At 42.7% G+C, this 19,380-nt stretch overlaps 1 protein-coding gene across 1 annotated transcript in view; it reads left to right on the top strand.

The window, feature by feature from the left end:
• dennd1b (DENN/MADD domain containing 1B) overlaps positions 1–19,380 on the top strand; it is a 318,027-nt gene that overhangs the window by 187,032 nt on the left and 111,615 nt on the right. The window contains exons 11-12 of the mRNA XM_079580929.1: positions 5,189–5,234; positions 9,996–10,097. Coding sequence (XP_079437055.1) covers positions 5,189–5,234; positions 9,996–10,097 — 148 coding nt within the window. The remainder of the gene's footprint in view (positions 1–5,188; positions 5,235–9,995; positions 10,098–19,380) is intronic.

Below are 19,380 nucleotides of genomic sequence, written 5' to 3' on the forward strand. Positions count from 1 at the left end.
CAACACTTGCAGTATACTGATCAGTCTGCTGCATCTCTCATGCCTCGTTCTGCCCTCTGCACATGGGGGGGGGGTTACAGTGTGAACATGGGAACAGCCTGTCTTCACATCTGTACTACATGGACTCCCTTAGTCTAAATGTACTTAACCCTCAGCTGGAGTAAAGACACTCACGGACTAATAATATCCGTTTAACGTAGGTCCCACCATCCTTTACGTCAGAGGTCCTGGATTCTTCTGGACCTTCTGGGCAGTGTAAACCTCCTCAGTGGAGCGAGAACATAATATCCTGTTCCATTTGCTCTGCTCTATTGCTCTATGTGATCTGTCCACACTTAGATCTGCTGCTATTACTTAAAGTAATGTGAAAATGGAGTTTTTCAAGCTTTCCATCATGTTATTGTGTCATTCCCTCATTAAAAACATGCCTGAAGTGTTGCCTTGGCACATTCACGTATTTTTGAGTCATCTGTAAAAACTCTGATGGCGGCCATTTTAGGGATAGGTTTGCCTGAGTCCTCCTAGGAACGCCCCCACCTCCTGGAGACGCCTCCGAGCTTTCGTCACCAGCCGAGTAACCAACCACTGCTCCTCAGCAGAACCCCCTCCCCACTGATGCCACAGACAGCGTGTGGAGGGGGCGTGTCGGAAAGGCTCAGAGGTTCTTAAAGAGACAGAGGCCTATTTCAAGACATTCACTACAGCCATTTGGAGAGAGACATTTTATACAAGGCAGTTATTCTAATTTACTGCATTTACAGACCAACAGAAGGTTTGGTCATCATTGTAGTGTGATATAGACTGGTGCTATGGGACTGAAAAAAGCAAAAATGTGACAAAAATTCAACAAAAAAATGACAAAAAAATGACAAAATTCAACAAAAATGTCACAAAAATTCTACAAAAAATGACAAAAAAATGACAAAAAAATGACAAAAAAATGACAAAAATTCAACAAAAATGTGACAAAAACCTATTCCTAAAATGGCCGCCATCAGAGTTGTTACAGATTACTCAAAAATACGTGAATGTGCCAAGGCAACACTTCAGGCATGTTTTTAATGAGGGAATGACATAATAACATGATGTAAAGCTTGAAAAAGTCCATTTTGCATAATACCACCCCTTTAAATCAAAGAAATTACCGTTTGATTTAGTGATGGCCAGTCATAAACTCACCCTGTATGTTCCGGGACCTTTGCTTGACAATCTGTTGAAGTCGGGCCTTGGTGTAAATTCCGGAGCCCTGCTGTAGTGTGAAAGCCGAGCCGGGTGAACTCAGTAGCTGTGTCATCCAAAGCTGAGATGATCCAGTTGTTCTGCCAGAGAGAGGCATGTGCACTCACTCTATCCATCACTGACAGGACAACACACACACACACTCGAGGGAGAGGGCCAGGAGCTTATTCAATCAGGGCACACACTCGTCTGCCTTTATTCAATAAGTGTAATGTGTTCAGCCTAACGCGGTGCAGATATGGGACAGGGCTTGTCAAAGTCGATTACAGAATATAGGGGGTCTCCAACCTTCTCCAAGACTTTTTATCCTATGCTGCATGCACATGTTGTTGAACACAATCTGCGAACATTTAGGTCAATATAGTGAAGTATAAAGAGGAAACTTAAGGGGTATTCTAACCTTCCAAATGACCGACACAAGCAGAAACTCAGAGGAGGTCAGTCATTGTGTACAGTTGTGCTCAAAAGTTTACATACCCTGACAGGATTTTTCAGAGAATATTTCACTCATAGTTAGTGGTTGTGTGAAGCCATTTTTGGTGAAACAACTGCTCTTTTTAAATCATAATGACAAAAGAAAAGTCTCCCCTAGTTCTTTACTCTGTGTATTCCCCTTTTCACATCAATAACAGCTTGGAGTCTTTTGCGGTTGTTGTGGATTGTCTTTGTTGCGGTGATCTGCCCTCTCCTCTGCCCTCCCCGTTTGGTTGCCGCCCTCCTCGTCTGAGGCCAGGTGGGACCAATTTGCAATCAGGTGCACACACCTGGACTGTTCAAAATGACTCTCACTCACTCCACTGTCATGCACCGGGAGCAGCCCAACACCACGGCAGGAGCACAGGAAAACTCCTAAAAAACTCAACAAAAGACTCTAAACCAACACAAAACGCTGAGCGGGACCGGACTCACTTTTAAAAACCTGAAGAGACTGCCGGTAAGCGCCAGCGCGTGCTTCTGTTGTGTTAATGCTGTGTTCAGTAGTGATGGCAAGATGAAGCCCCATGAAGCATTGAAGCCTCACAGCCAATTGCATCACACATGGTTCGAAGCATCAAGGTGCTTTATTTGCTCCACTACGCCATCATGTGGACAAGAAATGTATCAATCAATCAATCAATCAATCAATCAATCAATCAATCAATCAATCAATCAATCAATCAATCAATCAATCAAAAAGTTTATTTATATAGTACTTTACAACAACACCAGGAGGACCAAAGCGCTTCACAGAAAGATAAAAACAATTAAAAAAAACACCAAATGGTTACAACCTGGACACAATTCTGTGCTCTAAGTATTAAAAGCAAGTTTGAAAAGATGAGTCTTTAATCTGGATTTAAAAAGGGACAGGTCCATGAGAATGTATAACATGCTGAGTGCTTACAATAAATGGTGGGGCTGAAAGACTAAATTTGCGGATTTATAGAGTTGTGATGGAAAATGTGCTTGTGTTACTTTGTATTAACTCGACTAAAGTGAGGTAAGAACATATCTCAGTATGTAAAAACGGTGGCCTATTCCTTTTAAAGGGGGAAATACACAGTATTAAGAACTGGGGTGTGTAAACTCAGGGTCATTCTCTGACTGTTTTTGGTGTTATCATTCCTATTCTCTGAAAAAGGGCCCACCAAAAAAAGTCAAGTTCTTCCAGGGTGTGTAAACTTTTGAGCACAACTGTAAATCATTCTAATCCTGTATGAATAAATTTCGTCTTTAATGCATGTAAAAAAGTGTGGAAAAGATGCGGCGGGTCAGGATATAAATACTAGCTCCAGCATCAAAGTATCAATATTTTGGTGTCATTAGTACTTTAGTACACAGAGCGTTGTTTCTTGTGGTTCTTTGCTGTTGTTTGTTTTGAGTGCCATGCTTTGCGAGTGATAAAAACCAAAGGATTCAAACAGTAAAGGCACTAACATGGCCTGTGTGTGTGTGTGGCGCTCACACACTCACATCCAGCCTTATTTTGGGGCATCCGTTCTTTCGTCTTGTCAGCAGGCCTGCCGCACGCCGCGTAATTGCCTTTAAGGAGCATGTGAATGATAATTGGTTCAGCTTTGCTCAGATTCTGCCAAATTACTCCAAACCGTCCTGGGATTATCACCAATCTACTTTATCTGCATCCTTACCGTTGTTTTCAAAGGCTTAAAACAAAAACACTGAGCCCATTATTCTTTCCCTTTTTAATGACTGGGCCTGTGTCTCCTTATATTCTCTGCACTTATGGACCATTAGAAATCCTCGGGGCACGTGCTTCTCAGGGATTCCTGTACAATCAAAGATATTATGTTGTTGGTAATGTCTATTTTCAAATGTATGCAGCGTGTGGATAACGCTCATAAAGACCTATCTTAAGTCTGATGAAGCACCGAGCCCGAAACCTCACATGTTTGGTGTGAGGAAATATTGAATTTGGGAGCTAATTGTGATGACTTTATTTCATTGCATCTGTTGGCACTTTTTTTTTTTTTGATCCAGCACACGGCTTAGATAGTAGATAGGGATGTGTGTGTGTTTTTGATCATGCTATTTCAAAATGTTAGCATTTCAGAAGCTCGTCCTGTTAGGGCTGGGCTGAGCTATTCTTTCACTGCTATTATCATTTTAAATATATATTTTGGCCACTTTAAAAACTCCTAACCCCATGAAAAGCTCTTACCTGAAGGTTTGTTTTGTTTTGGCGTGTTTCTGCACGTTTCATTAACAGGATTGCTCTTTTATTTTTTTCCATTGTTTTTATTATGTAATTAAAAAAATAGCACAATGGCAGGGCAAACAGACAACCGGTCTTCCATCCAAGTAAACAAGAGTAAACAATGTACCCCTATACAATAGGTGGAGGGGAAAGAAAACCAAAATGTACATTTCCCTTCAATTTACATGCAACGCTTTTTCTTTATCGCGTATAAGACAAGGGACATTGACAAGACAAACAATTTAGACGAATAACACAAAAGACTAGACACACAAACAAGACGAAACAACAACAAAAAAACAGACGAAAAACAAATCAAACAAAAAAAAAAGAAAAAGAGGACTCATTCATTCACACAAAAAACACACACGTTACACTGGTGGTGCTTCTTTGAATGAACTGTAGAAGAAAAAAAGGAAAAAAGAAAAAGTTTAACATTACAAAGTTAGAATTAGCACCCACTAAAAAAAGAAATCAAGCATCAAATATTGCTTTCCACACAGAGTTGAACTGTTTTTGTTTATTATGATGTACTGACATAGTTTTCTCAATGTTTAGATAATATTTCATTAAGTTTTTCTTCCTGATGGTAACTCATTAGTACTTTTCTCAGCTCAGCTTAAGGGAGAAGAGCTGCACAGTGATAGCCTCTACAAAGCTATTTGTTTTTAGCATCTGTTATACCTCTAGGTTTACAATAGCTAAGAACGGGGTCCACACGGTTTGAAAACAGAAAGAATCAGATCATTACGGCCGAAAAAGCAACTGCCAACTGCCAGTGAGAAGTGAGCAGTGGTGGGGGAAGTAAGATGTGTTCGCTGAAGCTGTCTCCACCACGTCCTGAGCTCCAGGTTTGTTTTTTAATCAAGAACAGCCGTTTTGAAGGGTTTTTGGCTCAAAGGATTCATTTGACTGGACAGTTCAGGGGGGAAGAGCAGGAAGAGACATTCAGCAAATTCATTCATTTCATTTGCTTTGAGTTGCTCTTCCCCATATATGTGGTATGGAGCACAAACCTAGACATACAAGTAATACACAGAAAGAAACATTAGCAAGGCCCCATGATTACAGATGATTACAGATGATTTTTGTGCTCGTATACTGAAATATAGAGGAATAATTATAAAAATACTTAGGCAGATGTTTCTCTCTTAATACCAATATCTCCTTGTTACACCCTAATAAGTTATTGTTGACGTTTGAGCTCCTTTTCCACAAATGCATGGATTAAACGGTCTGTCTGTCTGTCCGCAGTGCTCCGATGCCGTACTTCGTGGGAGTCCACCTCAGCCTGCTGGAGGTAAGTGCCTTATGCATGTGCAAATGAATGGAAATCCTATACGGCTCATCACATGGAAGTGTAAATGTATGCATCTGCACTGGATGTTGTCTCCAGTTTGACATGGGTTGTGATGTATATTGTCACGCTTGCTAATGCAGCGCCTGGTTTGGGAGGAAATAGGTTGGTAATAATAAAGTGAACAACTTAAAACTTAGGTGGAAGTGATTCAGCCCTCCCGAGTTGGAGCCAGTGCTACAACAGCGGCAGACATTTGTCCCAGGAGGGGCTTAGGGGGGAGCTCACAAAACATGGGCCATTAGACAACATAACACTCATAGTAAACACCCGCGCACACGCAAATGCGGAATCTGCTGTTCACAACTGCATGCGAGCGAATGAAGCAGCGCTGTGTGGGCTGCAAAGGCGTCGGGAGCTGTGGAAGTGCTGTGTTGTAGAGAAGGACGCTCTCTGGACCTGCCTCTAACTCCAGCATGCTGAGGAACCTCCCCAGAGATGTTTTTTTGTCAATGACTTGAGAGAAGGTCAACAAGCTTATTAGCTAAGTGAATTTTTACCGCTGTTGTGCGTCATTTCCTCGTCCAGACTTTGTCTCTGGAGAACTCGGTCTGTTCTTTGGGTTCAGCCATGCACACGTCGCTGTATCAAAGTTAAGATAATCGCTCATTTCTGTTCAAGCAGTGTCTCACTTTAAAACATCAGCAATCTTCAGCACGTTGATCCATCCAAACAACTGTAATAATGATCCTGGGGTCAGGCTCAGCCCGACTCCTGCTGTCGCTGATCCCGCCTCTGACGCACGGCCGCATTAACAGCAATGAGCCTCGGACAATGCGGAATTCAACTTGTCCTACCTACTCCTTTTCATGTTAAAACCGTCTGTGACATCCGAGAAATGTGTCTTGAGTTGCTGTACAACCACCTGAGGGAAGTTTTAATAATATGGCTGCACAGTGAAGGAAAACCATGTAAATATTACAAACAGCAGTTTAAACTCAAGTGGTATATCTGCTCAGTGTGTGCAGGCTTTACAACATATTAAATGATTTATTTTTTGTTTGCATTTTCAGCCTTAGAATTTTTATAATTTCAAACATTCAAATAGCATTTGATCGTTTTTTCCTCCTCTGTATGTTATAAATATGCCTCAGTAATGAAGGAAACGTGATCAGGTTGAGCCTCCAGTTTCCCACAGCACAGGCCGTTCTGTGAAGGTAAATGTTCCAGAAGTTATTTAAAATCCAAACACTTACATTTCACTAATATTACTCAAAGGTGAGAGAGTTTTCTTCTAACTTTGTGTGAAGTGATCTCGGTATGTGTAAAACAAGACACCAGTCTTATTTTACACACGTCTGATTCCTCTGCTTTGGGGCTAGGTGTTTTATTACTGATAATATCAACAATTTACAAATATTCCACCGTGAAAGTTTTAGTTCTAACAGCTGAGATTCCATTTGCAGGCTGCTTTGATCTGTTAGATTGTGAACTTTCTCACATTTACAACCATGCTTAATTAGTAATGATGCAATATCTGATAGTTCAAAAGGTAAAACAGGGCTGAACCATCTACCGCAATACCCTCCACTTTTGTTTATTGTGTCAGTATGTGTGATGCGCCGTCCTGTAAAAGGAAAACACAACAAAGAGACTAAGCTGAGATGAGCCTTGTGTGCTCATGTTGCTCCTCAATAGCTCCTCCATGTTTGAGAATGTTTTGAATTCTTTGCCCTGAGCCCATAGGAATTCATGCCCAATATAAGATTGTTGTATAGGTTGTATAGGTCAATAAAAATCAATTTTCTTCCACTTTTCCGTTGCCGGGTCGTGGAATCACATTGCACCAGCCTCTTATGGCTCCTCCTGCAGGTGGTGGGTCCACGGGAGGACGGCCTCATGATTAAACAGGCCTGTTGGTCTCTCATAAGGGGCTTATGAACCGCTCTTTGTCTGATTCGTCACCTAGGACCTGTTTGCCATGGGAAGACCCTACAGGGGCACAAAGCCTCCGACAACAGAGCCCCCAGGATCATTCGGGTGCTCAATCCCCTCCACCACGTTAAGGTGGCGGTTCCAGGACAGGTGGTTGAAAGAGCCAATATTATAAATCTAAGGCGGAGCAACTACAGAAATAAACATATGCGGACAGCTCGCAAGTAAGAATCAGAATAGGTTTATTACCATTGTTTGAAAACAGGTTCACAAAGTAGGATTTTTTTCTCGGTACAATCGTGCAACACAAACCCTGAAACATAAAACATATAACTTAGATAAATTATTTAGATTAAATAAACAATAAAAAGGATAAAACTATAAGGCTATAAGGCCACTGGACTGGAGGTGCAGCAGTTTGTGTACAGGGAGAAGAGTCAGGGGGAAAGTACACAGCCCTGAGGAGTTCCGGTGTTTGTAGTACAAGTGTCCGAGACGATCTTCCCCAGCCGCACGTGCTGTCTCTGGTCCGTCAGGAAGTCAGTGATCCACCTGCAGGGGGAGTCGGACACGCTGAGCTGGTAGAGCTTGTCTCGTAGCAGTCCAGGGAGGACGGTGTTGAAGGCAGAGCTGAAGTCCACAAACAGGATCCTGGTGTAGGTTCCTAAGGAGTCCAGATGCTCCAGGACGAAGTGGAGGGCCAGATAGACTGCGCCGTCCACAGACCTGTTGGCTCTGTAGGCAAGCTGCTGCGGGTGCGGTAGGGGGGTAGTGATGTCCTTGAGATGGGGCAGGACCAAGCGCTAGTCCATTAGCCTGTTCAATGTATTTTTCCTATTGCCGTTAGCAGAAAACATATCAAATTATGACGATCCAGATATTTTCTCCCATCGACCACATAAAAGTGAGTTCCAAGCCTAGTTAGAAATCATAATGAATGTACAGACATATTGATATTTTACTTTAGATAGAAATGAGTGTACAAATGTATCCTCTGAGCTACATGCAAATGCAAAAGTTTCTCCTTTTTGTGGCCACTAAACATCATCTTATAAGATGTTAATGTTAAAACCGCCACAGGAATGATATAAATCCCTTGAAAGGTACACGACATAACTCACCATATGTTAGTATTGGCCCTGGCTTTATTTTTTTAAATTTCTTTATTGTTTTTTATTTGGTTGAGACAGTGCATGTTATCTCTGGTGGTAACTATGGTAACTGTCAAAATGCTGTTTTCCCAACCTGGTTTATGGCTAATACTTCTAAACTTCCTAGACCTTTTTAGGCCATTTACTTTCTTCCAATTTGAGGAAAACACTAGACTCTTCGTGCTTCTGCTTGTTTTGTGTATGCTATAACCTTATAAAGAGGCTAGCATGGTAGCATAGTATAGCATGTAAAGTATGTCTTGTTAGCATTAGCCAGTGGTGTCCTAAAGCCCACGGTGTTCGCATTTAAAACCACGCTGTCATCACCGCTGCTGCGCTATTACGACGAGCATGAAGAATCACCCACGCCCAAAAATATTACAACATCTTTACAGCTAGCGTGGCAGTCTTGTATGAAGAATGGCTCCGAGGGGGAGATCTGGACAGCACAGCGCCCAAAGAACCCTCATGCATCATCAACAAAAGCCGCTGCGGTGATGGAAACAAATTTACAGATGATTTCAACGACGGGGACAGGTGTTGGGGACGAAGAGGAGGAGGAGGTGAAGAAGCAGAAAAAGCCTGCTGTACGAATCTCTAGTTTGTCACCGGGGCTGACGGGAGGCGCACATGCTGATCCGGACTAATTATGTAGAGTTGGGAAAGCGGGTCTGCCACGGATACGCGTTCTGTGATAAATAGTGCCGCGACTGTCACACAGAAATCCTACGCACGCACAAAAAAGAAAAACAATCACATCGGACCGAATTACAGTGTGCACAAACGGAGCAGTGGTGGTGGTGAGGTTGGTCAGACTGGTGCTTCTGACCAGCCTGACCAACACAACCAACCCCACCAGCCTGACCAGATATTCAAAATGAGGGACCTGTTCAAAGATATCAGCATTTAGAGTGTGTATGGGATTATAAATGTTATATTTTAGGGGTGGGACTTTAAAAAATACCATCTCCATGTAAAATATGACGACCTCGATGCTAATGTTAGCGTTAGCCTCAAACACAGTGACGTCCTTGATGCTAATGTTGCTCGACTCTTCAAATATAAGAACATGAATTACAAAAAAAATATCTCCAGAAATCAATAGCACTTTGGATAACTAGGAAATGAGTTCCATGTCAAAAGTCCTGAAATATCCCTGTCCCTGTGACTATTTAGTTTTGGTCAAAACTCATTTCTAGCTCTCACCTGCATATCCAAATTGTTCAAGCAAATTAGTTATATGCAGGTTTCCCGCCTGTGTACAGCTTTGAGCGGGGGGACCATCCCGTAAAATAATTTGCACAAATTTAGATTCTACCTTGAACTTTCATCGCTCAATAAAAAGGTGAAGACAAAGCAACAAGGTCAGTTTTTCCTGTGTTTACAACATACTCTGTGGTAGCAAAAATACATTTACTCTACAAAACAAAAAGTCGGGTACCCCAGCTTCCTGCAGTATTCAAGGTTGACAGTACAATCCAGTTTGAATCTAAAATTGAAGAGTTGGATTACAATGACTCAGGAAGTAGTACTGGGGTCAGAAATTATGACTAAGTAATTTTAGAAAAGTGCAAGATAATGATCATCTTTAATCATCAGTTTTCACTAGCGTTGTTTAACACTGTGGCTTGTGCTGTGGTTCTCATGCTGCCTGCCCTTGTGCCCTTGTGCCCTACAGAGAGTGCGCAGCCGCTCCCTGGAGGACGTGGTCATCCTCAACGTGGACACCAACACTCTGGAGAGCCCCTTTGACGACCTGCACCACCTGCCCAGTGAAGTGGTGAGCTACTCACACACACAGCTGTAAATATAACACAACCATAGTATCGTATGCAGTACCAAACAAGTGCAGACGGATGGACACGGGTATAAACCCCCACAGGCAGAAGTGTCCCTGATGTGGAGATAGGAGAGGATGAATGCTTTGTGGGGGAAATGATCTGGGCTAAGAAGGTGTGGTGAAGAGGAGGAGATGAAGAGCCTGAGGAGGCTGAATGTTCTGCAGCTGTGGGATGATCTACAGGTGGAGGAGGCAAGAAGACCTTGGACCTTTATAAAAGCATGTTTAAGATGACACCATGTGGTCTAATGTAAGGATCAGAAAGTACAGTTGGATTCCAAATGTTCTCTGAAAACAGCAACACCTCAAATGGAGTTACTTTACGAATATTCATAGGTTTGTAAATGATTCAAACTACTTCACATTTTCACATGTTCAAATGGAGAAAATTCCTCATCAAATAAAAATGTGAACATATCTCAGTCTGAGAATGAGCTGTTATAACTAATAACGTCACTTTTTACACCAGTAATTGCAGCCAAATAATGAAAGTGTAAATAATGGGCTTTTATTCAGCTGCATGAGAAATAACACTTCATTAGCGCTTTCAATTCGACATGGCTTATTATCATTTTTATCTGGCAAAATCCGTCTGGGGTTTTAGCTTTTTGATAATTCGATTATTTTTTATTTAAAGAGATTAAACCTTGCGTGTCCAGCCAGACGCTCCTCCTTTCTGTTCAAAAGAAGAACCGCCTGGGCAGCTGCTCACAGCCAATCATTTCACGATTTTACCAGAATCAGACCAAACACAGATTGAAAGGTTCATCCACCAGGAGACAGAAGCCGTCACTGCAGTGTTCTAAACAATAAAGATGGCGGCGCGGCGTCCGATACACTGTTTTCTTCTGCTATTTTGTCTGTTTTAAATGATTTGGAAGAAACCGCGCTGGAAGCGTTTCTCATGAAAAAGGTCGTTTTTGAAAAGGCTTCCTGCGTCATATCCAGCGTTTCTCTAATTGGCTGAGCCCACCGGGAAATCGCTGAGATCACGCACCTGCACCGAGCTTCACGTCGCACTGGTTTGTTTTGTGAGTTCGCAAACATCACAGGTCATTTGATTCAAGCCAATCACACAGCAATGTTACCATGAGTGGGCGGGATTAATATCTGCTGACATCAGTACTTAACATGAACATTAGAAAGCTTCTCGTTTCCAACACAGAAGTCTGCATCACTTTCTGTTTCCAAAGTTATGTCCGAAAATCGGCAATGTTGTTGATGGCGGGAGCATGGACCTCACGGGGTTCAAAAATTAAATCGCGATTCCGCGCCCCCTCCAGCAGATGGCGCTCTAGGCGGCCGCCTGTACTACATTGATATTATAGAGCATGCTTTCTATCTGGCTTTTGCAATTTATGACACACATGTTGAGAAAACTGAAGGATCCCACTCAAACGAAAACCATAAAAACATCAAATACCTGAAAAACGTTTAAAAAAAAAAGCGCTTTTTTTCATGGTTGGATCGTAACAAGGTTCAAAGTAGAACTTCAGTATGCGACAAGAAGAATTGAAAAATATTTAGTTAATCTTAATTTATCTGATTGGCCAAAATAAAGGCAGTTACTGGAGCCGACTGAAGCCCAATAACCATCAGAGGCTTCTGTGACTGCCACAGAACTGACCGTTTGGACTCTGGAGAGAAACCAAACATGAGACATCAAAGGTGAAGAAAGTTTGATTCTCTGATGATAAAAAAAAGTGAGCTTGATGATCCTGATTGTTTCCAACGTCACAAGCAGATCCACCTGAGATGTTTTCTACGAGCCACAGAGAGGGGGCGCCATAATGACCTTCAGTGGAAAAATGGAGGCTGCGTCTGAAACCATCAAATTGTAGCCTCTAAGCACTAACACTAGCAACTAACTCCTTAACCTTTCATGGGTCGACTGTTAGATCTGTGCAGTTAGTGAACTAGAGCTTCAGCTGCATTTGCACAATCCGTCCGTCCTTAAACAGGGGAAAGGGAAGTGACATCACCAACAGCTGTTTTTCTTCTTCTTTAAAGTTATTGGTGGAGTGCAGGCCAAACAAAAGCACATGTCGCCCCCTACTGTACAGTGTCAACAACAACAGTGTCCAAACAAAGACATTTAAGGAGAAAAATAAATCCAAATGATCCAAACATTTCCCTTTAGTGTTATTTTATTTCAACAGCTGTTTCTTAAAGCTACAGCAGCAAATGATCCATGTGGCTTAAGTTTCTACTAAATGAAAACAAAAGCATTTAATCCGTTTATTGAGTTTCCTCTTTAACACTGACATGTGACTGAGCTGTGGGGACGACAATATGGATTTATCACTTTATAAAGTTTGGCTTGTGCAAAATCTTATTTTTTTTAATATTATTATTTTTATTATTAAATGTGCTCCTGTCAATCAACAGTGGTTGCGCATGAATCACGGGGTGGGTGAGGGTGGGGCCGAGGGGGGTGGGGGGATTGGCGCAGTGGCTTATGGGATGGCACATAGCTCCTAATCACCGGTTAGTTAGCACCAGAGGTCCCTATGCAAAAGTGGCTATGATAGTTAGCATCAGAGGTCCCTATGCTAAAGTGGCTATGATAGTTAGCATCAGAGGTCCCTATGCTAAAGTGGCTATGATAGTTAGCATCAGAGGTCCCTATGCTAAAGTGGCTATGATAGTTAGCATCAGAGGTCCCTATGCTAAAGTGGCTATGATAGTTAGCATCAGAGGTCCCTATGATAACGTGGCTATGATAGTTAGCATCAGAGGTCCCTATGATAAAGTGGCTATGATAGTTAGCATCGAGGCTCCTTTTCCTAACTCCATCCTAACTGAGCCCAATTCGGAAGCATCTTGTCATGGCGGACGCTGACGCACATCTGGTTTGGCGTAAGAGCTCTTACCAAGCTGCTTGTTTCGGACGCAGCCGGAGCTTCAGGCGGTGCAGGTCAAAGGTCAAACAGCCGCTGGCTCTGTAGATGTTGCAGAGAGCATCAGACTGAGGCCTCGTCTGTGGAACCACTGGTTATTGGGCTGCATTCGCTCCGGCCAATCAGATCCTCTGGCCAATCAGATCCTCCAGCTCAGTGCTTTGGTTCTTCCGCTTGACTTTCTTGTTCCATAACCCTCAGGATCTTTTCAGAAGTTCAAATGACTGTGTTCCCGTGTCCCACCTCAGCACTGATGGTGCTCTGCGCGAGAGGTTCTGCTCATGCAGCTCAACAACCCGACCACAGTTTAAACAATCACTTTTTAGCCTTTGCATCAGGACGTCATGACAGAAAATGACAGCAAATCCACATATTTGCTCAGATACTTAAACTTTTGACAAATTTCAGTTTGATGTTTTCAATAAAAGATTTCCTAAAAAAAAATACGGCATCTTGTCATAGAAGGGGGCGTGGCTTCGCCGAGGGGGAAAATGGAATCTTTAGAGAAACACAATTTTGGTGGAATATCAATGTATTTATCACACATAAATAAAGTCAAGTGTAAATCGGGCCCATATGGATATTTTCTCACAGCAGGTTGTTCAGTAGAAATGAAAAAACGGCAGTTGTAGCTAGCGCTAGCTAACGTTAGCATTAGCTCGATGCTAACATGTAGCATCAAGTTAGCATTCTCCGTTATTCATGTATTTATGGGATGTTGAACCACTTTGCTCCTCCCCATGTCTTTGTATCATTATTTAGTAGAAACTATGTTCATATTTCAGCATTTTGTTACAGTCGTTTTTGAATAATTAGAGAAAATATAAATTTTTTCAAAATTGTTTTCCCCCTTAACTGTTTTCAAAAATGACCATATATGGGCGATTTCAGAGATGCCGTCTGTGTCTATTCCTTGTTGTTGTTTATTGAAGTTCTATTTGGAACCTTGTTCAGATCCAACCATGCAAAATGTGAATTGTTGTCATTTTTCAACTCAATTTGCAATAGTTCAAATCTGTTCATCAGGCTTAAATACAAAAGTAAAAACACACATACAAACTGCAATAATAAGGAAATAAAATGTATAAGAAGTCTGTTCCTTGTGACAATGACATGTTCTAAACGTCTTTGCATTGTCTCAGTGATTAATGCATGTGCGCATAGCGGATCATCACACACACACACACACACACCATCACACACACACCATCACACACACGTGCACGCCATCACACTCACACACACCATCACACATGTGCACGCCATCACACACACGCGGCATTGCACACTGATCATTAGCGAGCGCGGAGGCTGACGGCTAAACTCCCGCCGCGCACTGTGGCGGAGGCTCCGTGGCGAGGCGTCCCCTGACCGTCACACGCTGCCGGGGAAAAGGCTCTCGCTCCCGTGTCGCCTTCATCTCTCTCCGTCCTCATCATTATCTCTCCTCGCACACAGGAGCCGCGCCCGCTGCCTGGCTGCCTCACTGCCCTCCGCTGGAGCGTCTGCACGAGGCATCATTATATCACTACCATTTACACAACACATTCTGTCGCACTAAACCAAATGTCAAGTGTGACTCCAAGACCATACACCTGATTAGAATAATACAATTAGTTTTGTTCAAGTTCAGTTTGTCCTTCAGTATATTGAGACGTGTGGAAAAAACTGTCTGTAATTCTAAAGCCTTTTTATCATCTTGAAATTTGTGAAACATGTTTATGAACTCCTCCCTGTGAAGAACTGTTTAAAGAGGGGGTATTATGCTTTTTTCAATCACATGGCACCAGTCTATATCACACTACAATGATGAGCAAACCTTCTGTTGGTCTGTAAATGCAGTAAATTAGAATAACTGCCTTGTATAAAATGTCTCTCTCAAAATGGCTGTAGTGAATGTCTTGAAATAGGCCTCTGTCTCTTTAAGAACCTCTGAGCCTTTCCGACACGCCCCCTCCACACGCTGTCTGTGGCATCAGTGGGGAGGGGGTTCTGCTGAGGAGCAGTGGTTGGTTACTCGGCTGGTGACGAAAGCTCGGAGGCGTCTCCAGGAGGTGGGGGCGTTCCTAGGAGGACTCAGGCAAACCTATCCTATCTAAAGTGGTCGCCATCAGAGTTTTTACAGATTACTCAAAAATACGTGAATGTGCCAAGGCAACACTTCAGGCATGTTTTTAATGAGGGAATAACAGAATAACATGATGTAAAGCTTGAAAAAGTCGATTTTGCATAATACCCCCTCTTTAAAACATGGGTAATAATATGCCTATAAAGGTTTGAAAAGGCTGCTTTTTAGATTATTATCAACCTCCATGTTAGTAGACGGATTTCTTGACGTATGGTTCAAGTGAGTTTCCTTAAATAAGCGCCGCGTCCTCAAGTGACAAGCTTTCTATGTACTTTGATTATTTTCGAGCCTGAACAGAAGTTCATTCATTGCCTTTATTTGCGCGTAGCCCATGTATGATATTGGAAGCGCCGGGTTTTCTGCACCTAGTATAGGCCGGTGTCTGTAGGCCATGAATAAAATGCTTATTCATGGTCTACCCAATTCTAACCCACATTGGGAGGCAAAAGTAAGTACACCGTTTGGAATTTCTCACGTTTCTGCCAAAATTTGATCATGTTTTATTGGACATAACATGTAAACATTCACAGGAGAGCGTGGAATAAGGAAGTACACCTTTAGATATAATAGCTGGTTGACCTTTGGCAGCGATAACTTCATCCAGATGTTTCCTGTAGTTTCAGAGTAGAAGTGCACAACGATCAGGATGAATCTTGGATCATTCTTTACAAAACTGCTTTAGTTCAGTGAGATTCCTGGGATGTCTGGTGCGAATGGTTTTCCAGAACACATATTTTATTCTTCTGAAACCATTCTGAAGTGGATTTGCTTTTGTGCTTTGGGCCATTTTCTTGCTCCATCCTCTGTTGAGCTTCAGCTGTTGGTGAAGTTTTTTTTCCTCGGATGATAGCACATGGTCCAGGTCCTGAGGTAGCAAAGCACCTCCAAACCATGTTTCTCCTGCTCCAGACTTCACAGTGAGGAGAGGGTTTTGATGTTGATGTGCTGTTCCATTTTTCCTCCACACATGACGTTGTGTGTTCCTCCCAAACTATTCAACTTTGGGCTCATCAAACCACAGAATATTTTGCCAGTAGTGCTGTGGAGCATCCAAGTGCAGTGGCTTCCTATTCTTCACTAGTGCGTGTTCAGGTTGGCTCACCCCTGACTCTAAATGTCTGCATAAACTTGTCTTATGGCCAATATGTGACGGGTGGAAACGTCACGCACGTATGTGTGAGCAGCTCCAGCAGTGCATGATAAACACACTTCCATCACAGAAAGGCTCGGTCAATAATGTTGGATTATGGGCTCCCCAAAGTTGTATTACATTTCTCTGTAGGTTTGATGAGTCCAATTCGACCCAATCAAACTAAATAAAGGGACTGTGTTCAGTACATTTAGTTGACTACAGTGACTTTACTAAATGCCTTTTCTTTCTTTGGGTCGAAATATTGACAAACTGTCCAGTCGGTCTCCGCTTTAGCAGAAGTGAGCTCTTTGTTATTATAGTGCTGCTTCATATAAATGCACTCTCTGCCCCTCATGTCTCTGGACAGTCCTCGTGCACCCCTCTGCACCACGACAGGGGGGCGTGGCCGGGGGAGGGGGGTGCTGTGGGAAACGGCCAATTACCGTCACCACGGAGCCACCTGCCGGAGTGTACCGTCCCTTTAATTACCGGGACTCCGATGGGTCCCTGTGACCCGAAGCGTCTCCGAGGCGACAGGGTCAGTCACACGTGCACACACATTACTGTGTGATATCTGCTGTCTCCATGAGTCCCAAATGCCCGTTGCCATAGCAATTAAGAATTCAAAGCAATATTTATTGTTCAGGAACAAGTTAACAGGAACAAGTCACATGACTGAAACTCCAACAAGCTCTATTAATTATCTCTATTATATTTGGAAGAAAGGTTCAAACTGTAATTGCATTGTCATTTCATTATGTAATAAATCCACATTTCATCATAATGTGCCGCATTTTGTCATAAAATCAGTCACTGTAAAGAGCTGGGCGATTTTCACCCCCCCAGTACTGGTGCCCAGCCTTATGCAGAACAGTGCAAAGTAAAAAAGATTCCTCCTGTATCAATCTCCTTCTCCTGTCGTGTCTTACTGGGTTACAGGTGATTTCCAGCTGTTAAACTGAATGATTTTTGATCATTTAGCCCCTTTGGGATTGTCATAAAAATCAGTCATTTTCCCATGGCACCTCTGGACATTTGGAAACCCCTGCACTATCGAGGCATATGAACAGGTCGTACAGTCTGGTAAAGGTCAGGGGCAGGTCAGATATGGTACGTTTAGTACAGGGGTCCTCAGACTTTTTTCTCGGGGGGCCGCATTATTGTTCCTGACTGTGATGGGGGGCCGGACCGGGTTGGCTATTACATAGGATTGCATGACTCAGATCAAAATGCCTCATAGTGAAGTAGAGATTACTCGCCTGCACAGTCGTCCCCACGACTATATCCACAAGGTCAACACTTGATTCAGGCTCATATTTGTTTCACTGTAGTGGTTTGCAAAAATAGTAATCAAGTCTTCACACTTTCTTTTAATTTCCATTTATTTTTATTTTCAAATAAAACATCATTATGTAATGTGACAAAAGTAATAACTTCTTACACTTGCATTGTGCTTTACAAGCCTGTGTCACAAGCTTCTCAAAGTACTGTAGTCATTATTCATTCTCTTTACACTCTGTGGTGGTAAGCTTCATTTACCACGTGGCTATAATGTGTTATTCTGATCTCTTATGTAAGTGCCCTCTGCTGGACACCTGTGGAATTATTTTTTATTTATTCAAATTACCCCCTAGTGGCTGGAATGAGTAAACTGGTTATTTAGTTAAAACATCCTAACTCCGCACAGGAATGGGCTAGAGACTTACTTTTTTTTTTGACATACTCAGGGAGGCCAGAGGCCGGATTAAATCACCTCGCGGGCCGGATTTGGCCCGCGGGCCGTAGTTTGAGGACCCCTGGTTTAGTATAATGGTTTGGTCTAAACGTATTCACTGACTTATTAGCTGCTTAATAATGAGTCACAAATAATGAGCACATTTTTGTAAATGTTTTAGAAATGAAGTATTTACAAATGTTTTCACAGTCTGCTGTTGTCATAAAGTGTTACCACCCATTTTATCGCATTGTTGTGAGCAAAATGTGGCACATTATTTCAAATTGCATGTAATCACACACACACGTGAAAATGGTATTACATTTTGAACATAATGTGGCTCTACAGGCTCACACTCTACTAATGTCCTGAAGCTTCTGTCAGAAGTGAAACACACTGCACAAATACTGCAGGATCTCAGTCATCCAGGCGGTTCATTCAATCTAATGATGAGGTCCAGCTAAATGGTTAGAATACGTGGTGAACTGAAGGCCGATTCTAAAACAAACTGAAATATACCAATTGCACACTGAGACATATTTTGGATGTCTGAGCTCCCTTTGTGCCTGTCTGAGTTCCCCGCTGTCGGTGCTCCTCTCTGGGCCTGCTGTCTATCCGCTCCTTCCTTTCTCACTTCGCGCTTGACTGTATGAGGATAGAACCTTAAAATAAAAGAAACTGTGCTTTTGGAGTTTGAGGTTTGAAAGCGCCACGCGGCGGAGGAAGCCTTTGTCTTTGTGTGATGAATGAAGTGGCAAACCCACAGCCTCTGGGCTTTGATCCGCGCTTACCATTTTCCAGACTAATGACAGAACATAGCCCGCGCATCATGTCAAATTAGCTCACCTGAAATAGAAGGCTCAGTGGCACTAATGTATTTATTGTAACAAATAGTTGCCTCCCTTCATTGTGCGCTGTCGGCTCTCATCTCCACAGAGCGGCAGATTAATAGCAGCGCGCGCAGGTACTAATTGAGAGTGATTCCAGGTCTGCTGTGAGCTCCTTGTTAGCGGTGAGGACATGTTTACACACACGCAGGCGCTTTGGAGCATTGTACGCTTTGTCAAAAAGGCAGGCTGAAATGTTGATTAGCAGTGTGCCGCTCCTCTGTGCTGTAAGAATGCACGGGATTCGGCAGAACGCTCGCCACTCACCGCCATTCAGACACACAGTGTCCACGCAGCCTCCTGCACAATGGCGTCGGGCTGTTTCGGCCAAACTGAGATTTTGATTCCTTCTATGCGGCTTTAAGTATCACTGGGAAGTCCTCATTCAGAAGGATTATGATTCTGGGAGGAAGGTTTGATTCTGTGCAACTCATTTGAAGTAAACCTAAATATGACAAACAA

The sequence above is a fragment of the Gobius niger genome (assembly GCF_951799975.1).
Source record: "Gobius niger genome assembly, chromosome: 22".
Classification (NCBI taxonomy): domain Eukaryota; kingdom Metazoa; phylum Chordata; class Actinopteri; order Gobiiformes; family Gobiidae; genus Gobius; species Gobius niger.